General features: G+C 42.3%; 1 protein-coding gene across 1 annotated transcript in view; it reads left to right on the top strand.

Annotated features, from left to right (window-relative positions):
• The first annotated feature begins 2,742 nt into the window (after positions 1–2,742).
• The window catches only part of LOC139700125 (uncharacterized), a 599,750-nt gene continuing 576,779 nt past the window's right edge, over positions 2,743–25,713 (top strand). The window contains exon 1 of the mRNA XM_071598655.1: positions 2,743–4,659. Within this exon, the coding sequence (XP_071454756.1) occupies positions 4,039–4,659 (621 nt within the window). The 5' untranslated portion in view covers positions 2,743–4,038. The remainder of the gene's footprint in view (positions 4,660–25,713) is intronic.

Here is a 25,713-nt window from a genome sequence, read left to right as displayed (position 1 = left end):
TTTTTCTCGAGGCTCAGAGGGTAGGAAAAAGTAGGCAATGGCACGTGTGAAACCAGAATGAAAACTGCGCCCTTCTTCCCATGCTAACGACCAACATTAAGAAATGCGAAAGCGATTTATCTTTTCTCCTCCCGGAGTTGTGATTATTGAATTAATTCCAGTGAAACAGGCGAACTTCCGAGATGCCTACGGCGCATCGGGGATTTTTAATCCCTCCGCAATTTCCTGGTCATGATGTGGAGTGGCCGATTTTCGTTTGTTTCCTTTTTCCTCACACCCGGCACCGAGTCATCGTGATGACCTCCCATGCTTCGTTCACATCCGTCGGGTCTGCCCTTTACGACGTTTCTGGCGATATGGTACGAGACAACTGATGTTGGCCGTGGTTCCAATAAACAAGTCGTCGGAATCTGGGTGCCTTTTACACGAATTCTGTGAAGCCACAACGACGGGACGGATTCACTGCAAGACGCGAGATTGCAAGCAAGTAGCGGGATGACTAAACTGAATGGTTAATGCTCGGAATCGCGTTTGTGTGGTCGTTTATACTAGCAGAGAGCGATGCAAAACGATCCTCTCAAAGTGGTCGTGGCGTCTTTAACGTGACAACTTCACGTGTGGTCAATGATGCCAATCGTTTCCGCGTGGAATGAAAACCTCTGTAGACTCATCAGAGTAATGCGAGATGAGCGTTGATGCGAAGGGATGTATAAGTTTATTTCAATGGCCGTTACTGGCATTTGCACTGCGAATATGACGATTTCTTTAAGTGTGTAAAAAATAAATTTTTAACGACTAATCAGCTCGTGATATCTTGAGTTCTAGGAAATCAATATATACAGAACAGGTTTTTAAAACTACTTTCCTCTCCGTTTTCATCTTCGTAACTGGCTCAACCAGCACAGACAACAACGCAGCACCCAACGGTATGAACGTGCGTGCTGTGGTAGTTCAGTATCAGTGAATAGCGCACGACACGTGAAATCAGAAGTCGTAATGTATAGACTTGCTCTGGTCTAAGTTAACCGTCCCGAAACGGTATATGGTATATGCAATAGAAAAATTCGCTAAAATATGGTAAGATGTTGCTATTTAGTAAAATTTATCGTCCTTGATCTGGAGCTTGTACTGCGAACATATTTTTAACCCATTGAAAAGGTTGTTTTTGCACGTTATGTTAGTAGATTCTTGAAATACTGAGATTTAAAATGAATGTCGTGGGAGATTTTATGCCTCTCGGCTATAAAGGCATGAACATTCTTTGCATTCTCTAATTTAAATCTCTACCCACTGGATTGAATTGGTTTTTAATTCTTCTCGATCCTTCATACAACGATCCCCACTCTCGAATACAGAGAATGACTAAGAGTTTATCTGGGAAAGATGATTAATTACGTATGAATATTGAAATGCTAATGTCAGTCTTTGAGGAACTTTAAATATGAGTTCACGATGGAAGAAAACTAAAGTTCGGGTTCAGATAAAAATAAATCGTGGTCGAGCACAATTTACTTCTTTGTGGTACTTTAAGGAGACAATATTTGTTGATGTCTACATTGAGGAAATCATGAACGCCCTCGAAAAATATCCAGCGAAGAAGTCCTATTGTTTTGGTCGTCGGATTAAGGGAGATAACTCACGCAAAAGTCTTATGGTAAATGGGTGACATAATTTTTCAATAGTGAATAATTTGTTTCAACATCACCCTAATATTCGTCCGGGTCAAACCGAAGAGTAATGTGTCTATGGTTCGCTTGCACATCTAAATGGTACCATTGAGGTTATCTCATTAATGCAGAGTAGGTGGTGTTTCCACAAAAGCCATGCGTTATCTATTGCACGTGTTGTAAACTGGATAGGAACTAAGAAGCCGTGTAAATCATGCGATGCAATAAACTGGACTAACAAACAGCTTTAGGCACATTTATGTATTTACGTTTTAGCTTTACATTGCCTTTAAAAACGATTATGACCATACATTTCGGATCGGTGAAACTGCAACGACAGCCATTCCACTCTTACACAGATTTACATTAATCAGTGAACGCGATTTGAACGTCCTTTAAATTAATATTAAAATTAGACAAATGGAATCTGTGGAAAAGTACTATGGCGGTTATCCCAGTTTGTATAGGTATACGTATTATGCATATACCTCGCTTATATCATTTACACATATCTTGCGAACGCGACATCTGATCCCTCGCGAGATAATAAATTTCCAACCCTGCAAACTCAAAACCCCACCCTCTTGATTTCCGCTCGCATACTACGCGCTCCTGCACCCAAGTCGCGCCGCGCTCCGTTACGCAAAACCCTTTTTATCGCCGCTGCATGAATGGAGCCCGGTGCAAGCCGGGAGTGGCAGCGGGGGGGGGAGGGTCGGAATGGAAGCGAAGAGGGAGGAGGGGGACGTGAGGTTTGTGCCTGCCTGAACGTGGTCTCCTCCCCCTCCTCCCTTTACGTGGAGTAGGGTGGAATGGGGAGGGAGAGTGAGAGAGAGAGAGAAAGGGGGGAGACGAGGAGGGTGGGGGAGGGGGCGGAGTTGAGGGGGTGGAGGGGCCGGGAGGAGGGGGAGGGCACAGGGACGACTTCCCCTACTCCTCCCTCCGTTTCGGAAAGAGTCGCACGTCTTCTCCGCGGGTTAAGAGGGCGCGTTCTCTATAAGCGCTCGGAGCTCCCTCTGCCGATTAAACCAGTGACTCAGCTCCGGACTGGCAGTTCTCCGTCGGCCCTCGTTACCTGCAGACGCTCCCGGCTCGGTCGACCGCCAAAAGGCATCTCCACGCGCCGACGCAAGCGTCTGTTCATCCCGTCTCTCACTCCGGACGTGACATCTCCTTCGTCGTCCGAACTTCGCCCCCCTGGGAGTCGGGAAAAAATATTTCTTCCCCTCCGCCCGACTTGAAAACCCTGAGGGAATCGGAGGAAGAAGATTTGGCGCTACCTCGGATCAGCGCACGGCCTCCGGAGGATCTTGTGAATATTTTGATGCTCCACCGGGAGATCTCGGTGGTCGCATCTCTTCTGGATAGCTGCCGCGGCTCTCTGGTCCTCCTCCTCACGTCTCCGAAAGTCCATCCGGCGAGGCTGACGGTGACCACGCTCCGCGAAGCGGTCCGCTTCCGACCCGCCGGCAACGCTCAGCCGTGGAGCGACGTATCATTGGATTGATGAGATTTTCCGAGGGGCGTTGAATCACAGGTCCTCGGGAGGGAACGTGCTCGGAATCCGGTCAGGGTACAGTGTCGATGGATTCCCGCGAGGAGAGATATTTATTTAGTCTCTTTTCTCCTCACAATCCCCCCAAAAAATAAACAGGATTTCGTTTCGTGTGTATTCTCCTTACGTTTCCCGCGAATTTTCCCCGTGGGGTTTTTTCGCTGCGTAAGATTTGGGTGGACGTTCTCACCCCGGTGCGGTTTTTACCTTTCTACGAAGCGGTGCTACGGATTGTGCGCGGGCAAGTGACATAACAAGGGTATCAACTCTTGCCCAGTGAAACGGAATCGAGTATCTTCTGTGCGCGAAAAATTAAAATATCGTCCCAAATTCTCTTATCACAGGACAAATTTGGTTTCCATATTTCCTTCCCCACCCACCCGGGGAGAAAAGGGGTGACTTCGGCAGAGTAATAAATAGGCGGAAGATCGCCAAAGGCAACAACTTTGCGGAAGGAAAACAAAGGAAGATCGCTTGCTCCACTTCTCGTCCGGAGACGCGAGGGCGCCTGTCCGCCCACTCGACAGCAGCGCCCACCGCCGCCGCCCCAGTCCAGGGCTTGCTTTCGTCGCCTCTCCCGCGGGAAACAGACCCGTAATCGCTTTTCCCGACCCGCATTGAAGAAACCGAGGTGTTGCAAGACCTTGTCGAAGGAAGCACAGAAAGAAGAGGAATCTTGGAGGACGTATAGCGGAGTAGGCGAGGAGACTCGAGAGAAACAATCAATTTCCTTTCGTCTGGAGGTACTTTACGTCATATTTCCCGCGGAGATCACTCGCAAGTTATCCCGGCGTCTGACAGCGTGCATCCCCCGCGATGGCGAAACTCCGCGGAGTCTCCATTAAAGCGTTCCAACTGGTGTTCTCCGCCCTGGTTCTGGTGGCCACGCAGGGCGAGGTCGGCGCCTACTACCAGGGGCACCAATCCCAGCAACAGTCACGGCACCTCTCCTCCCACCGGCACCATCAGGTGAATCACCGCACCCCGTCTCAGTCGCACTTCCTGTCCCCGTCCTCGGGCGCCGTCCGCTCCTTCGCACCCCAGCACCCATACCAGTCACCCTCTTCCTCCTCCTCCCGCTTCCCGAACCTGGACAAGTTATATCACAAGCTGAACCCCGACGGCGGGAAGCCGGACCTCTTCGGAGGACCCACCACCCCCTCTCCCCCACTCCCGCCCCCGATTCCACCGCCCCCCAGGAGGGAGCTCCCTTCGTCTTCGCACCTCCCGGCCTTCATGCGGGCCACTGGCGCCCCGGCTTACGTGGCGGCGTCGGCCACTGCAAGGCCCGTGGGCCACACCACGCCCCCGCCACACCACCGTCACCGGCACCAGGAGGACTATGAAGACTACGAAGACGAGGAGGATGATGACGAGGAAGACGAAGATCCGGGGAGGGTCCGCCATGGAGGACAGCAGGACTCCAAGGTCGCTTGGGTGAGTGCAACACTGACCTCCTGACCCAGGTGTATTGTCCGGTTCGGATTCGGATGCCCGTGATTGGGTATTAGCAATGCGAGCGGCATGGTGGGATACGGCGGTTATATGCCAGCGGTTGGAAAGCAGCCCGGCTTGTGAACGAGTAGGCGGGTAGATACAAGAACCAATTAAATTATTGCGAAAATCGCGTTTATCTCAACACATTATCCCCGTCTTCTCATTCTCAAATTGTAATAGAATTGTCCTCTTGATTTTATGGAAAAATTAGCATACGGGTGAACCAAATGTTGTTTTAGTATGTGTGTTTCGAGAGACTACATTTTATCTGCTTCACTTAACACGTTCACGGACATTGGGTGAAGTTCAATGCTTTTAGGGTGTGGGTGAGATCTAGCGGATGCTGTTTAGTTCTTAAGGCTGGTATGTTACCAATTGATATTGGGCTTTTAAGTAGACAAATATATGCTACATTTTGGTCGAAATAAGTCGAGATTTTTGCTTTAATCCTCCGAGTTATAAAACAATTTTATTGTATGCATTTCGTCATATATATATATATATATATATATATATATATATATATATATATATATATATATATATATATATATATATATATATATATATATATATATATGGTAACCCTGGATTTTGAGTGTTCACGTCGGCCATCCCTGGCCTCGCTCAGCCGATAAAAGGCGGAATTCATTTGGTATCGGTCAAGAATTTTGTTCTTTTATAAACATAAATTTTCAAATTTGAGAGGTGGTTTAGGGCGATGCATTGTGGAATTCCATTATAATAAAAAGAGGCAAAGTTATTTGAATCTTCCCTTTCCCACTAAAAATTTGTATGTTATCTATGGAATCTGTGTAGTCATCTTCAGAGCACCTTAGCTGGTTGCATCATGTGCGAAACGGCAGAACAAAGCGTCGGCAAACTCATGAAACTAGTATTTAGAAACTAAACAATCAAGTATTCCGGATATTGAGGGATCTGGGTTCGAGTCCCAGTCAAGGCGAATGATTTTTACGCTCTGAAATTGTTGCATTATATTAATAATTAGTTTAGAATTCTGAAGCTTCAACTTCAATTTGAAATATAACGTATCTACACGAAAATTTACTTTTTTTCGGCATCTCATTGAAGCATTGTTTGAAGCTATTTGCAATAAAAGTTATGAAATAAAAGTAGAATATCCTTCAAAGTGAAAATATTATACTGCATTGTAGAAAATAGTGTATGGTGGTAGTCCAGGAGTAGGGTTTTGAACTACTGATTGACCCATTGGACCGATTCCCTAGCATGACTCTCTGGGCACCCTCAGCTCCGGCCAAAGTGTTTGATATTTCTAAACCGTAATCGGCACTGGGAAAGTAAGCGGCCCCCCTACCATAATGTGTGCAATTGACGCACCCACGGGTTTGGTACTGGGTGAAATCTACCATTACCTACCAAACCGACCTTCGGGTTGATTACTATGTTTATGGTTTAATGTAGAAAATACAAGACTGTAAAAAAATCCCTTACACTCTATGCCATCTATTATCATTGATAACATGTTTCTGAGAATATTATTGACAGACACAGCCAATCCGCTATAGCAGCAGCCAGTCAAAGAAAATAATATGATCGAATACTTACATATATTTCTCCTAATTTCCGTTTGTGGTTGAATTACGTGTATATTTAAACAGTTATTTTCGCCATGATTTTCATAGCATTGAGTGCGAGTAATAACGATTAAAATGAGATTGTATTTAAAAAAAAGTTAAGTTTAGCATACGCCTGGTGGACCTAGAAAATATTTTGATAAAGAGTGATACCCGAAACATAATTGCCGCGTTTGCAAATTATGATACGAGACAGCTTGAATATTATTTGCGTTATTTATTCAATGTAATATGTTAACAAATGTGAGAGTTTAGTTTAATTCTTACAAAATAATCTCCATACACCGCAGGATCCGAGCGCACACCGACGATGCTCAACTGTCTTTAACATTTCCGTAGTCACTTTCCAGTCCCGACGTTACCTTGGAGACGAAAAATGTTCTTTTCAGCACCGCTTGGCGTTCGGGTGTCTAATTAAATTACCAATGCTTTAAAGTAGTTTCAGCTTCAGCGTACGCAAACAATAAAATATGTCCTCCTATTAGCATCGGCTCACTGTTTTTTCAATTCCAAGTAAATCAAGGTTTCTGCAAGGATATTAAAATTCAGGTAAGATTTGAAAACAGAAAATTTAACTGCGTAACGCGAGGCATAACATATCTTAACAAGTGTTAAGGAAACTAGATATGCACTCGACCTTCATAGTGAATGCTTTTTTTTCATACTAATCCAGCACAACTGCGATTTTTTTCTTTGAATTTAATATTATTTTGTTGGACTTCTGCCTGAGAAAAAACATCAAGGTCCATGACCTGTTGCTCTAAAACTGTTTTTGATTGAAACTCATGTGAGAAATAATGCCTTTTGGCACGTCTAAAAGTTTTTTAACGGTTAAGGACTCGATGAAGAATAACGTAATGATGGAAGGTACTTCCTCAAAAGATTTTTTTTTTCAAAGCTCAGAATCGTAATTTCTATTGTCCACGATAAACCAACCAACATCCAAAAACAGTGAATCCCTTTCAAATAACCAATTACAAATGAACGACTTGATATTACCCATTGGTGTCGTTACATTTCGCTTGTTGAAATATTCCGATAGTAAATCGTGAATACAGTGAATGTTGACTCATACGTAACGTTTTCGTAATGGCAAGTTACCATTGAAATAAAATTACAAATTGCCAGGCAAAATCAACTTTAATAGGCATCGCCACATAAACTTCACGGAGGCGTGGTAGATAATTAGGTATAACGTCCAGCTAGCGACCTGATGTCTCGAAAGGGTACTCGTATGTTCATCCACACTGATAGGTTTTTCGCGTAGCAGAGGTCTTATTGGGAAAAAAACGAATGTGGCTCGAAGAAAAGAACATGTCCCCATCTACAGAGATGTACATATTTCATACTCCAAAGACCTGTTTCGGAGTGAGCTCTACTCTCACCTATCAGGTCAGCCTTCCGATAGATGATGTGCTTTTTGGAGCTTCCTCTAAATAGGTTACATATTCTTCTCCAGTATTATATCGTGTCAATGCATTCGCTAATCATGCCATTTTTATGATATTTTATTCATTTTTAAATCACTTAAAATATTTCTTTATCAAATTGATTGAAATAATTGTCTAAGGAATCGAAAAAAGTCGCAAAAAATGATTGAAAATTGAAATGGTTTTAATGGATGCAATTGTAACTATTGTAGATTGTCATTAAATCATTATATGTGTACATATAATGATTTAATGGTATATATATATATATATATATATATATATATATATATATATATATATTTTATGTATATACATATATAAACCATAAACACAGTAATCAACCCGAAGGTCGGCTTAGTAGGTAATGGTAGAGTTCACCCAGTACTAAGCCCTATACGACGTGTGAAAATTCACACATCAGGGTAGGGGGGGCAGTTCCTTTCCCTGTGCCGGTTATGGTATCCCAGGAAGATCAGGTACCCGAAAAATCACTTTAGCTTGGGTGGAGCTGCAGGTGCCCAGAGTGCCTTGCCCGGGAATCGAACCCGGGACCCTCTGGTCAGCAGTCCAACGCTCTACCCACTGCACTACCGCAATCCACGTATATAAATATATTTCTATATATATAAATATATTTCTATATATATATAAATATATATATTATAAATATATACATACGTGTCCCTTTCAATCGTGCGTTGGATAATTTAGTGTTGAACTATCTCTTTAACTCATGGGTTATATTTTCTTCGAAGTGCTTGTTCAGCACAAAGTGCGACGTAGTCAAATGATCTTCACTATCTGTTTGCAAAGTTCTCAGGTACCTTACTTATATTTTCTCCCGGAATTCGGTAATTGGCTCTAATTCCGCCGACTTCCCAGGGTACAGGTGGATCGCGGCCCATTACTGATAATTGGATTCGTCGCTCCACCATGGTCGGTCACGAAAAAATGTGCGAGCTCTTCGGTAGATGCTGTTCTAGGCCGTGTGGTCGTTGCGACGTAGCTGAAACGTCTTTCGGCTTGCGTTGGGCGTACGTTTTGCACTTCTTCCTCTCCTCCCAGAGTAACTCGAGAAAAGATGAACGCTGGGTCTCCACTGGAGCATTTAATTACATATCATCGATGCCTACTTACATAGTGATCCACTCCGACTCATCGATAGTGATCTACATACCGAATATTTTTCACAATTTCCTCTAAGTGTTGCGACCCTTGGGCGATCTCACGACTGTAATATCGCACAACCTAGTGCTGTAGTTAAAATAACTCTCGTGGCTCGTCTCCCGTTTAACTTGTTTCGCCCAGGCTCACTGAGCTCATTATCCTTACCTTGAAAGTATTAAAAATAGTTGCAAAATCGATATTCCCGTTTTTGCTTACTCTTGCTTGCATCCTCTGATGGCATTGTGTATCTCATCACGCCTGTATGGTATATACGTATTGCGTTTAAATTGTATTTCTTGAGAAATATCTTTTTTTTGGAGATACTTAAGGTGGAATTTGAAAATCGGGAATTTGGATCTGCTTACTAAATTTATTAGGTAAATACCTTTATACCTAATATTAAGGTATTTATTAAGTAATTATGATTTCCCCATTGTTTATGGTGAATATGTATGAGAATTACCTATCGTAAAAGAAAAACCATATCTTGAATTAATTCGGAGCGTCTAAACTTTTTCTTGATGTGTTTGAGAAATAGAAATCTCACCGCAAAGATTTTCAGCTACCGATGCAGGTGAGAAGTATAGTATGACCATGGTGTATATACTCCAGCTGATATATCCATATAGGGTTATTAGTTAGTGATAGTTATAGTTTTAAAAGAATGGAGGTGGGGATGAAGCCTGGGGGGAGGAAGGGTTGAGAAAGTCTCGTTACATGTATGCTACTGCTGACCTTAAGAAAAAGTCGTCAAGAGGTCTTCAGTCGAACATCCCATTCAACGGTTGAAGTATGGTATTTAAAGCATCTTCTTAATATATTCGACTGTCGGAATAGATAGATCGGTGAGACATGGCAAAATCCGCCATCGCTAATGTACTCATATGCGGAAATTCGGCACGGAAAGCCAACCACGGCAGTTATCCGACATCCCAATTTGATCCCACCATCTACGAACCCAACAAGTCAAAGGCGAAAGTATTGTACTCCATCGGAATTTTAAGTGTTGCCGCCGATAAATTCAATAGTGGCCAATCCAACTATGACACCAAACGTCGCCACATTTAGTCATTGATTGCGCATGATCCACAAATACTATTGTTGACATACATTTTGTCAGTACGAACGGAAGCATCTTTTGTTTTTCAAATTCCTTTCATGACGTTTTTCTCAAGCTTGGAAAATATGATTGCCGTTATCATGGTAGCTCCCGTTATCGATTGCCCACGCACTGGCATGTCTTATTACAGAATAGGAACAGTTTCATGATTGGATGGTGTTGAAATTCAGTCTTGGAATCCGTACAAAAACGGGTATGAACCAATTTACTTTGATCACCTTGCATCTATCATTCACACCCGAAATTGATGGAAGGAAATCAAAGCTTTCTTTCGATGGATCTTGAAATCACGGGTGGGAAATGATCGCCAGAAACGAAGGATCCAGTTTTACGAGTTTTTGTATTGTAGGTTGGGATCATGAATTGCCCGGATGATGGGCAGGAAAACAAATGCCATATACCAAGAAGAAGTCATGTATGCAACTCCGATTGTACTGCGTTGGTGTTTTTTCCTTAAGGGGAAAGCGCTGGGGCCAACAACCTTTAAAAATTGAAGGGTAATTCGAGAAACGCAGTTTGTTTGGCCTCTCGATCTCTAGTTGCTTACTTGAGGGGTTTAGCTGCAGCATAAGCGGTTTCTGTAGATTATCTGACTTTGATCTTCATTATAGACGACAGCTAACCTTGGTCAAAAATTACCCGGCCATTATGAATGCATTCATTCATGACTTAGGCGAAATGCCAACTTACAACCTTAAGATTACCCATCTATTGCGCTAACTGAAGAGGCTAGCCCCCGCTCGCGAAGGTATAAATTCGCAATTAATGATTAGAGTGAGAATAGTGCTAACATGTTTACGACTTGAGCAAATTTCAATTCCAGCCGTTTTAAGGCAAATGGGAATTTTGTAAACATTTTTATTTCTGTACAAAAGTATTAAACGCTATTATTGAGTATTAAAATAGGTTTAAAAATAGGTTGAAATAGTTGCGGAATTTTAATGCCGATTCAAAACCTTGAAATTGAATTTTGTGACTATTATTCTCTGCTATGTATTATTTTTTATGTTTTTTAATTAAAAAAATTAATGGAAATATTTCACGTGGTACGTACTCTTCCTTAGTCAGTAATTAATCATGGATTAATCATACTCTTTAAAAAATTATTAGCATTATAATAAAGAGGCTCAACGCTGCTCTATAAATAAACAAAAGTCCTCTGGAAACAACCGCTCTAACACAAAAAACGGAGGTTATCGATGTATATATTTGAAAATCGGTCGCACAGGTTCTTAACGTTGTTGGTAATTTTAAGTATTATTTATTAGAATTTATCTGTCAAATGAATTAAATTTAGAAACTTATGGATGCATACAACTTTTAAGAATCCAGGAATACTTCAAGTATTAAGCGTATTCAATGAGTGAAAGAGGCTGCCGGCCGCCAGCCGACCGTGCCAAGAGTGGTCGTGCATTCCCGAATGGGCGACACACCTTCTTTGCATGATATCTATTCACATCCCAATTTATCAACGCTAATTGGCCCGTCGGGCGCTGCAATTCGTAAGAACTCAAGACGAAAAACGGGTTCTTACCTCTCGGAGAAGGCTATTAAATCCTGTGACCTTGAATGCATGGAATACGTTTGCGTACTGTGTCGGATGTCTTGCGACGCTCACAGCTTAAGGCTTAAGAGGAAGAAGGGATTTAAGAGGTAACTTTGCCGTATTCAGCACCAGGGAGCATTCTAGTAGCCTTAGCCAACGCTAATTCTGGTAAGGATTAGGTAAAGGCAATGATTCGTCTCGGTTTTAAAGCGGTTTTCCTCGATCAAGAATGATCACGCTACGCTCGCTATACTTACTTTGAGCATTTCACAGTTACCTTCTCGGGGGTTGTAAACGCTCCCAATCTAGTCAAATGATACCTAGAATATGGCATTGTATGCTCTAAAACTAAGATTATTGATCTATCTTAACCGAATTAGTATGGAAAACTTTAGCACGATTTATTTGTCGGTTGAAGTCCACTCTCAAGCTGTCTTCTTCTGTAATCGAATCGCCCAATCGTTGTAAATGAATATAAGGACGTTTGGGGCCGACATTCCTGAAATTCTCGCATTTTTCGTCACGCCACCACCGCCGAGGGGACATGCTCATCCAGCTTCGGTTGGTAAAAGTGGGTGGACAGGATTTTGGTTTTACTTTTGCACCTGCCCGATGGCGTACAAGGCGCGTGTGGCTCACTAAGAGTTATGGTCTCATTTTATTAAAATATCATTTTGACCCCTGTCCGCACTCTTTTATTTGTGAATGACTTTTTCCATTTGTTTATTTACAGGTTTGCGTTACGAACTGGAGGCATCGTATTGCCCTTGCCATCCAAATAAAACTCTATAAATAGTATTACAGTATCTCGGGATACACTGGGTGACAATATTAATTTCCATCGAAAAGGGTAACGTATGACAATTTTCACGCTTAATTTACTTCCATACCATGGTTAAGCGCGATGTGAACTTAAGGATCAATAAAGGATATTTCAATACAGCCCCACTGTGTTGTAACCATGGTTGGCGTCTTAAATATGAAAATTAACTTTTGTTATCCTTTAACTGTAAAGAAAAGCCTGCAAGTTCAGTTTAGCTGCTTCGGTTTTCCTGGGCGCTTTGAATTGAGTGAATTAATATTATAATGTTCAGAATTTTAACTTTCATGACGCGCAATAGGTTACTTCTTTATCGTCCCGTGAGTATCGGTCGTCACTGAGGGCCATTTTGATGCCCCGTTCGGTCCATGGGAAGGATGTTCAACTGTGAATACCCCCCTCAAGGCTTTAGCTTGGACTGGGCTAAAGTCGAAACCGGGTTTCTCTCGCCCATTTCCTCCGGTCCTTAAAATCCTACCCACCGACAGCGCATCGAGAAATCCACTATTGACGTCGCTGTCCGATATAAACCTTCATAACTGGGCTGTTACCTACTGCCTTGGTGCTGGCCTGACTCGGTGGGGAAGAAATTAGTTGACCCATTGGGACATCCGTTTCGATTGCAACGTCCTTAATCGGCCACATTTTTAGCCTCCCCTCCCACCGCTCTCCTGCTACGGTCCATCCCGCCTCCCACCATTACCCTTCATGAACCCCTGAAGACATTCCCGAAGCACGAACATGCTCGTTCCGTCCGTCCGCGTTCTTTCATCATTTAGCAATTTTCACTTTACGACAGTCGAGACAGGGGACTATCTTCGCGAACATTTTCTTTCCTCGGGTCGACACTCGCTTCCATCGCACTTCTTTTTTTTATTTCGCCGGGCCGTAAAATCCTCTCCCAATCTTTCTCCATTTGTTTTTTTTTTACTTTGAAGTGGGCGCGGATCGTTGAAGGGCGTGGGGTTGGGGATATTTAGGAAGTTAAGATTTAAGGCATGGGCGAAGTCATTGAACCGAGAATTCATTGAGATTGCGCATTGCTCCGCGAAACATGAACGCTGAAGATGCCTCAAAGAGGTTACCGCGGAGAGTGACCACGAGACCCGGGTTCGATTCCCAGGCAAGACTGGGCACCTCCAGTTCCACCTAAGCCGTATGCTTTTTCGGGTACCAGATCTTTCTGGAAATCCATAACCGGCACAGGGAAAGGACCCCTACCCTGATGTGTGAAGGGCACACGCCGTCGGGTTTCGTACTGGGTGAACTCTACCATCACCTTTCAAACCGACCTTCGGGTTGATAACTGTGTTTTTGGTATATATATATATATATATATATATATATATATATATATATGTTTATATGTTTATAGATCTATATGTATGTATGTACATACATATATTTATATAAATATACCTACGATTTATGAATATACTAACGATATCTATTTATATCATATGACCTTACATGTATTCTAACTCGCTGTATGTGCCCATATTATTTATTTTGTTTTATCTGTATAATCCCCTTTTTCCTGTAATGAATTTCTTTGTGGAAGGGGAGCATTATAATATATTTGTATAATGGTAATGTTTTTGTATGCATGTATATTGATTGCATTTTGTTGCTCAGTTGTGTTTGTCGCCAATAAATGCTAAGCGATGCTTCAGCGCCGCTTACGCCATGAGCGCCAACATGCTAAGTCACTACGTGGCCGTTATTAGAATTCCAATATATGCATGTGTATATATATATTAGGTCGTTTTCACTGTAGAAGGTACCTGGCTGTGCGGGATGAATGGACACTTTGGGCGAAGTGAGTTTGGGTTGAGTCATTTTGCTTTGATAATATGAAAAGTGTGCGCGCGCTTGAGTGGATTATTTTTTAAGTTGAAGCAGGTATTAATTACAGATTCTTAAATCATGTGTTTGGAGGAAGAGATAAAAAGCGATCGGATGGTTGATTACTCGTGTACACCTCGCGGCACTGTTGGACGTTTTGGTGGTGTTCTTCGTTTGCGCACTTGGGAGGAAGTCAGTCAGATTGCTATCGTGATGTCAGTGTTACCTGTATGTCTCCTGACGTCTAATTCTAAGAGCAGGTTAATGCCACCGAGCCGAGTTTTCCTCCTCACAGTTTTCTCGCTCTCTATAAAACTCCACTCAATAATGAATACAAACATGTATTTATATACATTGGATTATTGGCACGTGTCATTTTATGAGTATCGGCCTGCCTGCATTTCTGGGTCGTGAGACTGTATCCAGTTCGTAAACGTACTCTATGAAATGAATATTAATCGGCTATTACGAGAGGGAGGCGATTCGTTAAGGGGCTCATTTGGAAGGTCGACTTTAACATGTCCCATGCTTTCGCCTAGACGAATTCATTGCCGACCATGGCCGAGTTCGATACCTGGATTGAATAGTCACGAGCTGAGTGAGTTCTACCATTTAGGTCAAATCCTTCGCGTTGTGCCGTATTAAGCAGCGTGAGCAAGGTCATTTTTATCCTTTAATTTCTTCGAGCATTGAATAAATTTGTTTAAATAATTTTTCTTTACCTTTGGGTATATTAAAACTTCAGGGTTGTGATGGGATGTAAAGTTATTGGAGGTCTAGAAACGACAGCGGAAAGTTTTATCATGAAAATTCTCAAAAGAGGGACGTATCGTAAGGACGGTTCCTTGTTCAAATAAGATACCAGAATATTACATTTTAATAACTTCACTCAATTTAAATTAAATGAATGCCAATTGAAATTAACTTGCTGCCTGAACTTCAGGAGGCAGAAACTCGAAATAAAGAAGTAGTCTATTCTTTAGAATGTGGTTGACGAGTTCAAAGGGTTTTTCCGCGGGGCACGCTCGTAGTAGGAATAAAGGTGATGGTCGATGTTTTCTTAGAAAAGCCGGGATACGAACTAAATTCTTACGCATTTTACTTGGAGATGTGTGAATAAATCTTTTTTTCCTTCCCTAAAGCTTGGAAGTCTTCCGGCATTTAAGTTTCCTTCCTCTTCCTCAGCGCTATTATTACCGACTTCATTGCTTTTGGGCTTTTTTCCTTACTCCGTGAGCATTGTATGGGGTCTTTTGAATGAGGGAAATTTGCATCGTTACTCCCATCGCATCACTCACTCTCCGCTATACTTTTACGTATTTATCCGTACGAAAAAAAAACGCCACGCGTCTCATAATTTGTTGATCGCTGCTTTCACATTAGCACATTGGATGCCCATGCGGGCATTTTTACGGCAGTTCACCTTTCGGTGTTTTTCGGCGGCTATTTTTTATGCTCAGGCCCTTATATTAACATGATTGAAGGGCTACTTTCACTTGTCGTTCTCACCTTTCTCTTTGAATAGTGGCCGTCCGTCCATTGTTGGGAGAAACGTCAATGTTTTCCTGGTAGTCCTAAATAAGATTGTTAAATGAGTATTTCTTCTTGTTTCCGGAGCCAGCGGTGGTTTTCTAAAAAGCAAGAAAGACACAAGAGTCAGTCTGTCAATCCAGCGACTGTTGTCATTGTGCCATTTCAAACCATATGGGCGTGAATATCAAATGTAAAATTTAAAGAAATAATGCATTTGAATTCGAAATCTTTAGTGATTTGGTAATTTCAGTATTGGCTTTGTAGAACATATCCATTGCGGAAAGAAAAATTGGTGCTTTGTGAATTCCACTTAATGCTTTGATCTTACGACCCGGGTTTCAATACATAGTATCATCATCAGTTTTCCCAAGTAAGTTTGCTGTTAATTGCGGTCAAAAGGAACTTACATCTGTTTTATTTCTGAAAATTAATTTGAATCATCAAGGGGATCAATGAAATATTCATCCATATGATGTTATGTTATTCATTCATATGTTGTTATGTTAAGGGTTTATGCGTAACTTTGTCGCTTGAGAGTAAATTTGAAAGCAAAATTACCGGAGCTTAGGACTAAAAATGGTTCATATGTGTTCAATGGTGGTACACGAATGGTGTGCACATACCTTTGGAAGGTCTTTAAATAAAATATTTTGTGATGCAAAACTTTTTTCTGCGATCCTCTTTTTTTTGGACCTGCACCTCACGGTAATAGAAGCTGAATCGGATTAATGTTAAGAGGAATTCACCAGAATATCGGCCAGCATAGAGGGCTAACTCGGAAATGTTAAGGAAATGTATTGTTGATCTGACTCCGAGTTATAGGAATTATTTCTTTGTCCTTCCAGTAATATCTAAAGCGTTCATATGTTAAGGATTGAAAGTATTTTAGATTTCTCGAACTTGACAACGGGACCATCTTCATGGCTGGCTTCTTCTGGTAGGAGAGCTGCTCCAAGTGATAACGTTTTTGCACTTCACTCATACGGTTGCTAATATTATTTAAATTTGGTTTCCCCAGAAGCTGGAGACACCAGAAATTTGCACCGCTTGGAATTTTGTTGGTGGCTTGCCAATTAGTGATATTGAAATTACCCTACTTGACCCAAGACTTATTTTTCCTTCTTATTAGCGTAAAATCTTAAATCGAGCTTCATGGGAATTGCCAAATTCCTTATCTCATTGCGGCGCCGTATGTTCCGTGGATCACTTCTTTACAGTCGAAACGGGAACTTAAACATTTAAAAACTGAGGGAAGTTCTTTTATTTTCAAATCATAGGAGTAGGATTTCGACGAAATATATAGCTCGGTTTTTGTTAAACACAATTATGATTCGATGTAGCAACGTTGAGAAATGTTTCCCAAATATCTCCGACAGCAGGTGGCTGCTACATCTTGGCGACGCATGGGTTGCTTAATGCCTGGAGACGTCACCGATTGAGTGAATCCCTTCTTTGTTCCGCCGGAACGAAAGAAATAAAAGCGTCTTGGGGGCGAGGGGGCGTTTGCCTCACGGTACGCCTCATTTCGCAACTCGACGGAAACGGAAGCATCATCCATCGCGGTTGCGTTTCGGAGTCCCTTCCCCCACCCCGAGGTGAGCGACGCTAGTTCTCGAGTGGGAGGAACGAAGCGTGTGGCCCAAGCGGTCGGCGAGCCACCCGACCCTTTCCGGCCAATCGCTCGCTCGGGAGCACGCGCCTCTTGTGTTGCGGGGGACCGCTAAACTGCCGTCTGTAACTCCCGATGGGGGTTGCGAGAGAGAGAGAGAGAAGCCTTGCGGTTTTTGCGGTTGGGCGGTCCGGCGTTCGACCAGCACGCCGCATGAATTCGACGTCCAGCGACACGGTGACCCATATCATGACGTATCCCGGATCAGCTGAGGGTTCACGGGCGTCGGGAACGCGGGCATGCGCACGGGTGATTGGCCATTATCCCTCCCTGTTCGTTCCCTTTTAGCGGTTCGAGTGGATGAATTCGCGGCGTAATGCGGCAGTCTTTTGTTCGTGAGTCGAGGGAAGGAGGGTGGGTGGTGTGGTGGTGGTTGTAGGGCTTGGCTGGATGCCAGCCATAACAAAAAAATTGCAGGTGGAGCGGTGGGGAATAGAGATTCTAATTTTTGTCCGATTCTCTTAATTATGACGTTCGAAACCTGCCCCCCCTTCCCCCCCAAACATGCCTCTCTGGAAGTTTTGTGAATCCCCTGTGTCACATATCGGAGTCCCACGGGTATCAATGTCGTTTCCATTAAATTGGATTAATGTGCGAGACAGCAAAGGAATTACGTTTCAAGCATTGAGTGTCTTAATTTTTTTAACTGCATATTAGCAAACATTTTTTTACCAGATTTTTTTCTCACAACCTTTCCGTATATATTCTTCGCTCTGTTTCCGTTTAGTGTAACTAAACGAGATATTATTTAAAACTATGATGAATAATTTTCATTGAAATATTTAGTTGATTTAAACTTAACACCCTCATGATTGACTAATTGCAAATGATGAATCTCTATGGTTAAAATACGAGTTTTATTGGTCACAAATACAGCGTTTCACCACCTTTTATCTATTAGTATACGAGTCCGTATTGTCCTGCAAAATGTTAAAATTATATTATATGGATGCATTTATAGCAAAACGAATTTTTTAGAGTTTGTAACCGACAGAACTTTTAGAAACTATAGTTTTATCATTTAAATTGTTGATTGTATATTCGGTAATACGTTTTACGCAGTAATCATATAGCTATAGAACCATAAAAGCCTTGATTTTTTTATTTAATTGTGTATATTTTATTGCATTGATTACTTCTCAACATTACCGCGGAAAATTAGGGATTTAAGCATCCGGCTGACAATAAACGAATCGCATTGAGTATTTACTCCTAAAGTATTTATGTGAAAGGATTATGAATTTGACAATTCTCTTGCGAATTTTATTTATTCGGGAATTATGTGTGATACAGGAATACCTGTACATGTCTCAGACTGCATAGATGCAAGTGGAGAATAGAGAATCCGGATGGGTAATGTTAGGAAAAGGGGTGAAGCAATGGTGCCCATCATCATCCGTATGTGTAGGAGACGGTAAAATAGTCACGAAATGAACTGTTGATAGGGTTTGAAAGTTGGTGGAATAGTCGGGGTGCATCGGAAAGATGAAATAGTAATGGGATGAGAATCAATGCAAACAAAACAAAGGTGATGCGGTTTTCGAAAAAGAGAAAAAATATGTGAGTTATTGAACCAAGATCTATTTAATTAGAGTCGGTGGAACAGCTCGTCTAACTTGGAAGTGTTTTGAATGGAAATGGTCAAAGTAGTGGGGAGAAAAAAAGAAGAATTGCATTAGGCAAAGATGCTTTCTCAAGAAGAAGGGAATTGATGAAGTTGTGTAAGGATGTCAAGAAAAGGCTTGTTAAACTGATATGGATCGTAGTTAGTGTAACGCGGAAACGATGATCGTTGAGGTAGGATGATAGGCGTAGAATGGAGACTTTTGAAATATGGGTGTAAAGAAAGATGGAATAGGTGAAGTGGATGGTAAGGAAAACAAGCGAGGAAGTGCAAGGCATGGTGGTGGAGGAGAGGGGATTCTCGGAAGAAATCCAAAGGATGCAAGATAAACGAATAATGAGAATTTTGTGTAACGATGGGGTGTTGAAGACTGTGATAGAGGGGAGAATGTGAAGCAAGCGAGGAAGGCGCAGAATTAGGATTGGGATGTTGGATGGTATAAGGGAAGGAATGACGCATACAGAGTTGAAGAGGGGCTTATTGTAATGTTTGATGTCAGGTTGTGTTTTTTCAGGAGAGATAGGGAAATGTATCATTGTGTAGTCTGTGTCCATCCAAAATCTACCTATAAAGATAGATTACCAATAATAATAATAATAAAGCTTTAAGTGAAATAAATGCTGCAAACCTTCGAAAATAACGTAAAATACAGGTTCTCTTATGCGATGGACCAAATGATGAATTAAATACCACCGATAGAACTCACGTTACATTTCTAATTAACGTTGAAAGCATATTGAATGGAATTATTCTATGAGGAAACCCAATATTCCGCGCGATTTTCCGCAAAATTATGAGTGAGATGGGCGATATGATGAAAGGGGTGGAATCCTTTCGGATGCTCGCATCCACTCTGAAGACCTCTCGGAAAAACTAATTGAAGCTCTCGTCTCGAGAGCAAATATTTTGATGAAAACAAAAAGTCTCTCCAGCCTAGCGAGGTCCCTCTACTGGGCCCTTTTGAAGACTCGGCGGCTTTCCGTCTCTCAGAAGGACGGGAGCATCGAATATACTTTTCACTCGATGGGGAGAGATTTCCCCTCCCCACCGTCTATTAATTTTTTTCGCTTCCTAACTAAACTTTTTTTTGAGTTCGATGCGGCTCATATCGCGGCGACGGTCCCCCTCCCACCTCGAGTGATATCCCCAGGAGGAGAGTGGGGGAAGGGCGGTGGGTGGAGCGGTCTCCTCGGGAACCTCGCTGGGTACAGTCCAAATATGAACGGCGCATTTTCCCCTCGTTCCTCCGCTTTACTCCCAAATTCCCAGCCTTAGCTCTCCGCCGAATCAAGGGAAATCTCTCTCTCCCTGCCTCCTCTCCTGGCGGCGTGAACCTTCCCCACCGCGCCTCCCCCCCTCCTGTCAACGACCCCTCAGAGATCGTCATCGTGAAGAAGCAGTCTGCCAATTAGAGGTGGGTTTTTGGACGGTCCCCGATAACCATTACAATTCCTCTTGGAATCTCGAGCGTTCCCTCCCGGTCTTAAATCTGTTTAGTCTTGGTTTATTTTTCCTTTTTAAATTCTTACCGCTCCCCATCTCCCTCCACCCTGTCTGAAAAATCCTGGTATCATAAAGTTTCCCTTTCAATCGTAGCCTTCAACGTTCCAATGCATTTTTCCACTACCCACTTTCTTTGCCTTTTTTACGAATGTCCCCTTACAACCTCTTTTCGTCCCCAACCATGCGTGAAACTTCATCGTGCATCTTATTCAAATTATTTTCTACTTTCGTATCCGTAACCTCATCATGGAATCCTGTGATTGATGTTTCAAATTTTTGTTGTGGCCAAGTGACCATCCCAAACCTTTACTAATCTTAGGTATAAAATTACATATTAATGAATCTGGCGTATAAAATGAACACTCGGCAAAACTTGTGCAAGTTGTGTATATATCAGTAGAAGTTTCGTGATACTTTGAGAAATACGATTATTTAAATCTGTTCTCAACTTTGGTCTTTAAAAAGCTGTCAAGCATTTCTGCCAATCTATTCCCACGTTTTTAAGCTACGTGTGCTTGTATATGATAGGGACCTGAATGACATAGATTTCAAATCTAAATGCCGAGGTAACCCTATAGAGTTTTCTATGAACATTACACTAATACAGAATTTCCCAAAACATTTTTCTAGCACCTTTCTTGACTATAGAATGTTTTCGAAGGAAAAAATTGCATCAATTATCATAACAAAATATCTTTTTCAAAACTGCGCGGTTTGGTACATATTATTTTTAGGCTAAAAGGACAAGAGTATAAACTTGCTGATTGCCTGATTACAAAAATTAGTAAAATGAAATCGTTGATTCATTATTAATCAATCCTACTGTGTGGTAGGAATCAAATTCAGTTGCGTAAACATAATGGCATTATTTTACGCATCTTCTAATGTTCTACTGAGTCATTTTTCGTGGTGTGGTAACTCACCGTTTGGTTAAAACTCCTCTAGATTCGCTTCTATTTCCTGTACCTAATTCTATCTTTTGTGTAACACTTCTTCAAAAGTGGTGATATCCCAAATATACTTTTATGAACAAATAGACATATATTTCATGAATGCAGATGTTTAGTATTGATACTTCAAAATTGACACATATTTTTGATTGATTGGGAGTTTGTTTGAAAGGATAGATCAGAAACAATAGGTTTAATCTATTATGATAAAGTTTCGAGCTGTGTTTGATTGAATCAAGACTCAGAATTGCAGTATGGACTTTATTAGAAGAAGATTTCCAGGAGTATGCCACTCTTAGACATTACGAGCCGTTTTAGATAGACACTCGACCAATCATTAGTCTATTGTTTCTCATACCTTATCATCAACGCCCCCTTGTCAATCTTCACTTGACCCATGCGATGCACTCATCAGTTCATTAATCAAATGATAAACAGCGGGAGGGACATTCATTCCCTTGTGCCCGACATCGGTTTGGGCAATTAATTGTGGACGCACAGATCGTATGAATATTCACCGGTTTAAATTCACGATTTATTATTATCCCCAATTCGATTTTCTGAGTGAAAGGACCCCTCCGAAATACCCGCCCATCACCACCCCCCCCCTTACACACACTGCGGAACCCCCAACCATTAATTACGCGGCACATTGTGCTCGTGTCGGGATGGGTCCACTCGGCACCAGACAAATTCCTTGATTTCCTCCACCGTGGTGGATTAGAGGTGTGGGTGGGAGCCCTGGGGGGGGGGGTGGTTTACTCCACCCCCACGGCACCGGTCCCTTCCGTCGGACCTCCCTCAAATCCTGTTCTCACCAGATGACCCTCCCCACTCTGCCTCACCTCCCGCGCCGGTCAACCCCTCTTCGCCCCGCCACTCCCCACATAAATCCTCCCGTCGTCTCCCACCCTGTCCCCGCTGACCCCTCCCACCCGCACCACCTCGACCGCCCCTGCCACCGAGCGCCCGAGAACACACCCCTCTCCCGCCACCGCAACCGTCAGCGCCGCTCCCGCCGCCGGGACGCACAAAAGCCAACGCACTCCTAAGGGTTACAAAAGAAGCCCCACGGGGGTGGAGATTCTCCGCGCCGCGCCAACAACCTCATCCCCCGCCCGTCTCCCGCCGCGACCGCCCCGAAAGAATGGTCGTTGATTACGCCCGGGGAAGAGAGGGGGGTAGGGAGCGGTCGGTCGGTGGGGGAGCCGGTTTGTGGGTTGGGGTGGCCGCGGGAGAGATGAGAGAGTTTTTATATAGAGACCTCGTCGCGGCGTGAGCGAGTTTGTTAAACGTTTTCGGAGGACGGGGCGACGGACGTTCGTTGAAGGGTGGCGGTGCTTCTTCCGCGGAATTCTTCCCTTGATTGCTTATTCGAGGGACGCGTTACTTCTCTCCCTTAGCGACACCCTGGGCTTGATGCCGAGCGCATGCTCTGCGACGAGAAAAAAATAAGAGGATATCGTCCCAGAAGGTCAAACGGTAGATGAATGCTGATGTTGGAAATGCTCTTCTGGGGCTTCCTAAACGAAGAGTTGGAATATATATGATTCATGGGGCGAAAGGGGGGGGGGGGTTGATTGGGAAACCTTTTAGAACACGATGCGGGTAATTTGGGCGGATGAATTGTGCACCTCATGAGTGGGAATACAACTCGTGAGGTGCACCTTAGAACTTGTGTGAACGTCCACCGGGTTGAAAACAGGCCTTTGCTTTTTACACATTTCTTTCGCATTTACGCGATGAATTCGATGGCGTTAGGCTGCTCTGCTTCCTGCGTGTGGATAATAGATTTACGTTTTTCTTTTCTGTCGGAGAAAGAGCAGTGAAGCAGTTTAATGGTTTCAGCTAATATTCTCCTGGTGGTTAATTGATCATCTAATATTCGCTTTAGATTAACTTTCAAATTTGCAACTGGTTTAATCATACGGCTTATTATTTCCATTATTCCCCCCATACGCCGATATTCTATTTAGTCGTTATCGCATTTTTCCGTTGAAATTCGGAGAAACCTTCAATTGATTAACACGTATTAATAGATCTCCATGTTTGAATCCAAGGACCTGATGATTAATTTTGGTCGGTGGAATGTTCGAATGGCTAAATTTCAATGATGGCCAGCGGCTGAGTACGTGACCATTGAATCTCCGCAAGAAATTCAAGAGGCCACAAGCGAGCGCTGGAAATTTGGGAGGTCACCCGTTAAATTCGAGTGAATTAAAACGAGGGACTCCGTGAAATTACCTCCCTCATAAATGTAGAATCACTGTCCATTTTCAGACCTTTTACTTCTTCTAATTTAATTTAGGGCAAACCTATGGTTAAGCTGGAACCAAGTGTCCGCGGAAACTTCGTACGTTGACTATCGTTTTCGTCAATATAAATTCGTCGTAAGCCTTTTACGTTTCCAACTCAAGTTAAACTTGGAAAGTTTCTAACTTTTTTGTGCATATTATCAGTTTAAAAATTAGCAATATTTATTTCAATTTATCATATGTCATTTTTAATAATGCGTTGTGTACTTTCAGAAGATTTACTCTCTCTATATGACCACGTAAACCGATTTCTTAATTCTTTTGTTTTCTTCATTGTACACATCTTTCTTTGTGCCATAGACATTTAATATAATGTACGGAGCATGACGCAATTATTTTAAGGTAGACATAAGACGCGGTGCATAATGATGCAGAGATGTATTCGTCGAAGTAAGCGCCATATCCATACAAAGGTTAATTACTTGTAATTCATCGTGCATGCATGAAAAGAATACCGCTGAATGACCGTTGATAACTTAGGCGATGCAATTCGCAAAATTATGGTGGAAGTGAATGTCAACACGCTTCTGATTATCTGTACCTTTTTACATTATCTAATGGCTAAAATCGATATTAATTCTGACTTATATAGAATCTCAATATAGAATGAACAATAATTTTCCTTCTATTGAAAAAGTGAAACGAAAATGGCTAAACACTTCGAAAAATGGTTTTTGCGCCGATCGTTAAGAAGGCAAGGACATAATAGATGATGGGGGAATACTGAAATGGGAATATTGCAACGATCAAGAAAACTGGATAATGGGAATAGAGGGGAAACCACTGGAAAGTGGATATGCCCTTAAAAAGAGTTAAGATTTAGGTTTGTTCAATTCATCACGCGCGAGTTTGGGGAATTGATTAGATCCTGCAGACCCGATGTTGTCGAACACGAGTTGTAAGAGGAAGTTCCCAGGGTGAACGACTGGGAGGCTCGACCACAAAGAATGGGGTAGTAGGCGGAAGTGAGGGCGAATATTTTCTCGAAAAAGGGCTAAAGAACCCTGGGGGAAAGAATTTCACTTCGGCCGCTTTAATTCCGTTGAATGTCATTCCACTAAAAGACGGGAATCCAGAGACCGTGATGACAATTAGTGATCTCGTCCATCAAAAAAAAGGGAATATCGTGTTCTCCTGACTAAAGCTATCAGCTTGAAGGAATCCAGTCTAATAAAGTTCTAAACCAGTCGGGCTTTCAACGTTTCGGATATCCTTCTCGCCACCTAAAAATTAAATTCTTATTTTTTTAAATGAATGTAGGTCACTGATTTCTCGTTGTTGCTGCTGTTTGGAATCAAATCTTCTGAGTGGATACTGTAATATATATATATATATAAATGCAATGGTGGAGAATTAATTTAGTTGTTCAACCGGATTATAAAACCACTGCCCGATTAAGCTAGTTGGGGAACGAAATGGAAGCTTCATGGTTAACTTTTATGTTCTTAGAATCCCCCAAATGACATGGATTTTTATGTTGTTAAACAGTGGATATTCTTAATTGCTTTTTTTAGTGTGAAATGGCTATTTCGAAATATAGATAGAAGTTTATGAGTGTTAAAATTGGTTGATGGCTTCTAGCCAGGTACCTTGCTGCAGTGAACGCGTGCTTGTAAACTTAAGCGTAGCCTTCTCGCGTGTATTGCCGAGGTGTGATGAGCCTGTTCCTTCCTGAGATACAAGACGCGGTCCGGTTTAAAACTTCTAGACGACTCGTCGTAATAATTATACACTTTTTCTTTCAGTTCCGTTTGACAAAAAAGATCACAAACGTACCTACACTTATAGGTAGCTACTTATTTGAAATCCTGAACCTGAAATGAAATGAAAAATGCGACGTTACGCGGCACAAT

Source organism: Hetaerina americana, unplaced genomic scaffold (assembly GCF_022747635.1).
Source record: "Hetaerina americana unplaced genomic scaffold, ioHetAmer1.1.p SCAF_10, whole genome shotgun sequence".
Taxonomy (NCBI): Eukaryota; Metazoa; Arthropoda; class Insecta; order Odonata; family Calopterygidae; genus Hetaerina; species Hetaerina americana.
Note: the sequence above shows the minus strand (reverse complement) of the source record. Positions and strands in the feature narration are given on the sequence as shown.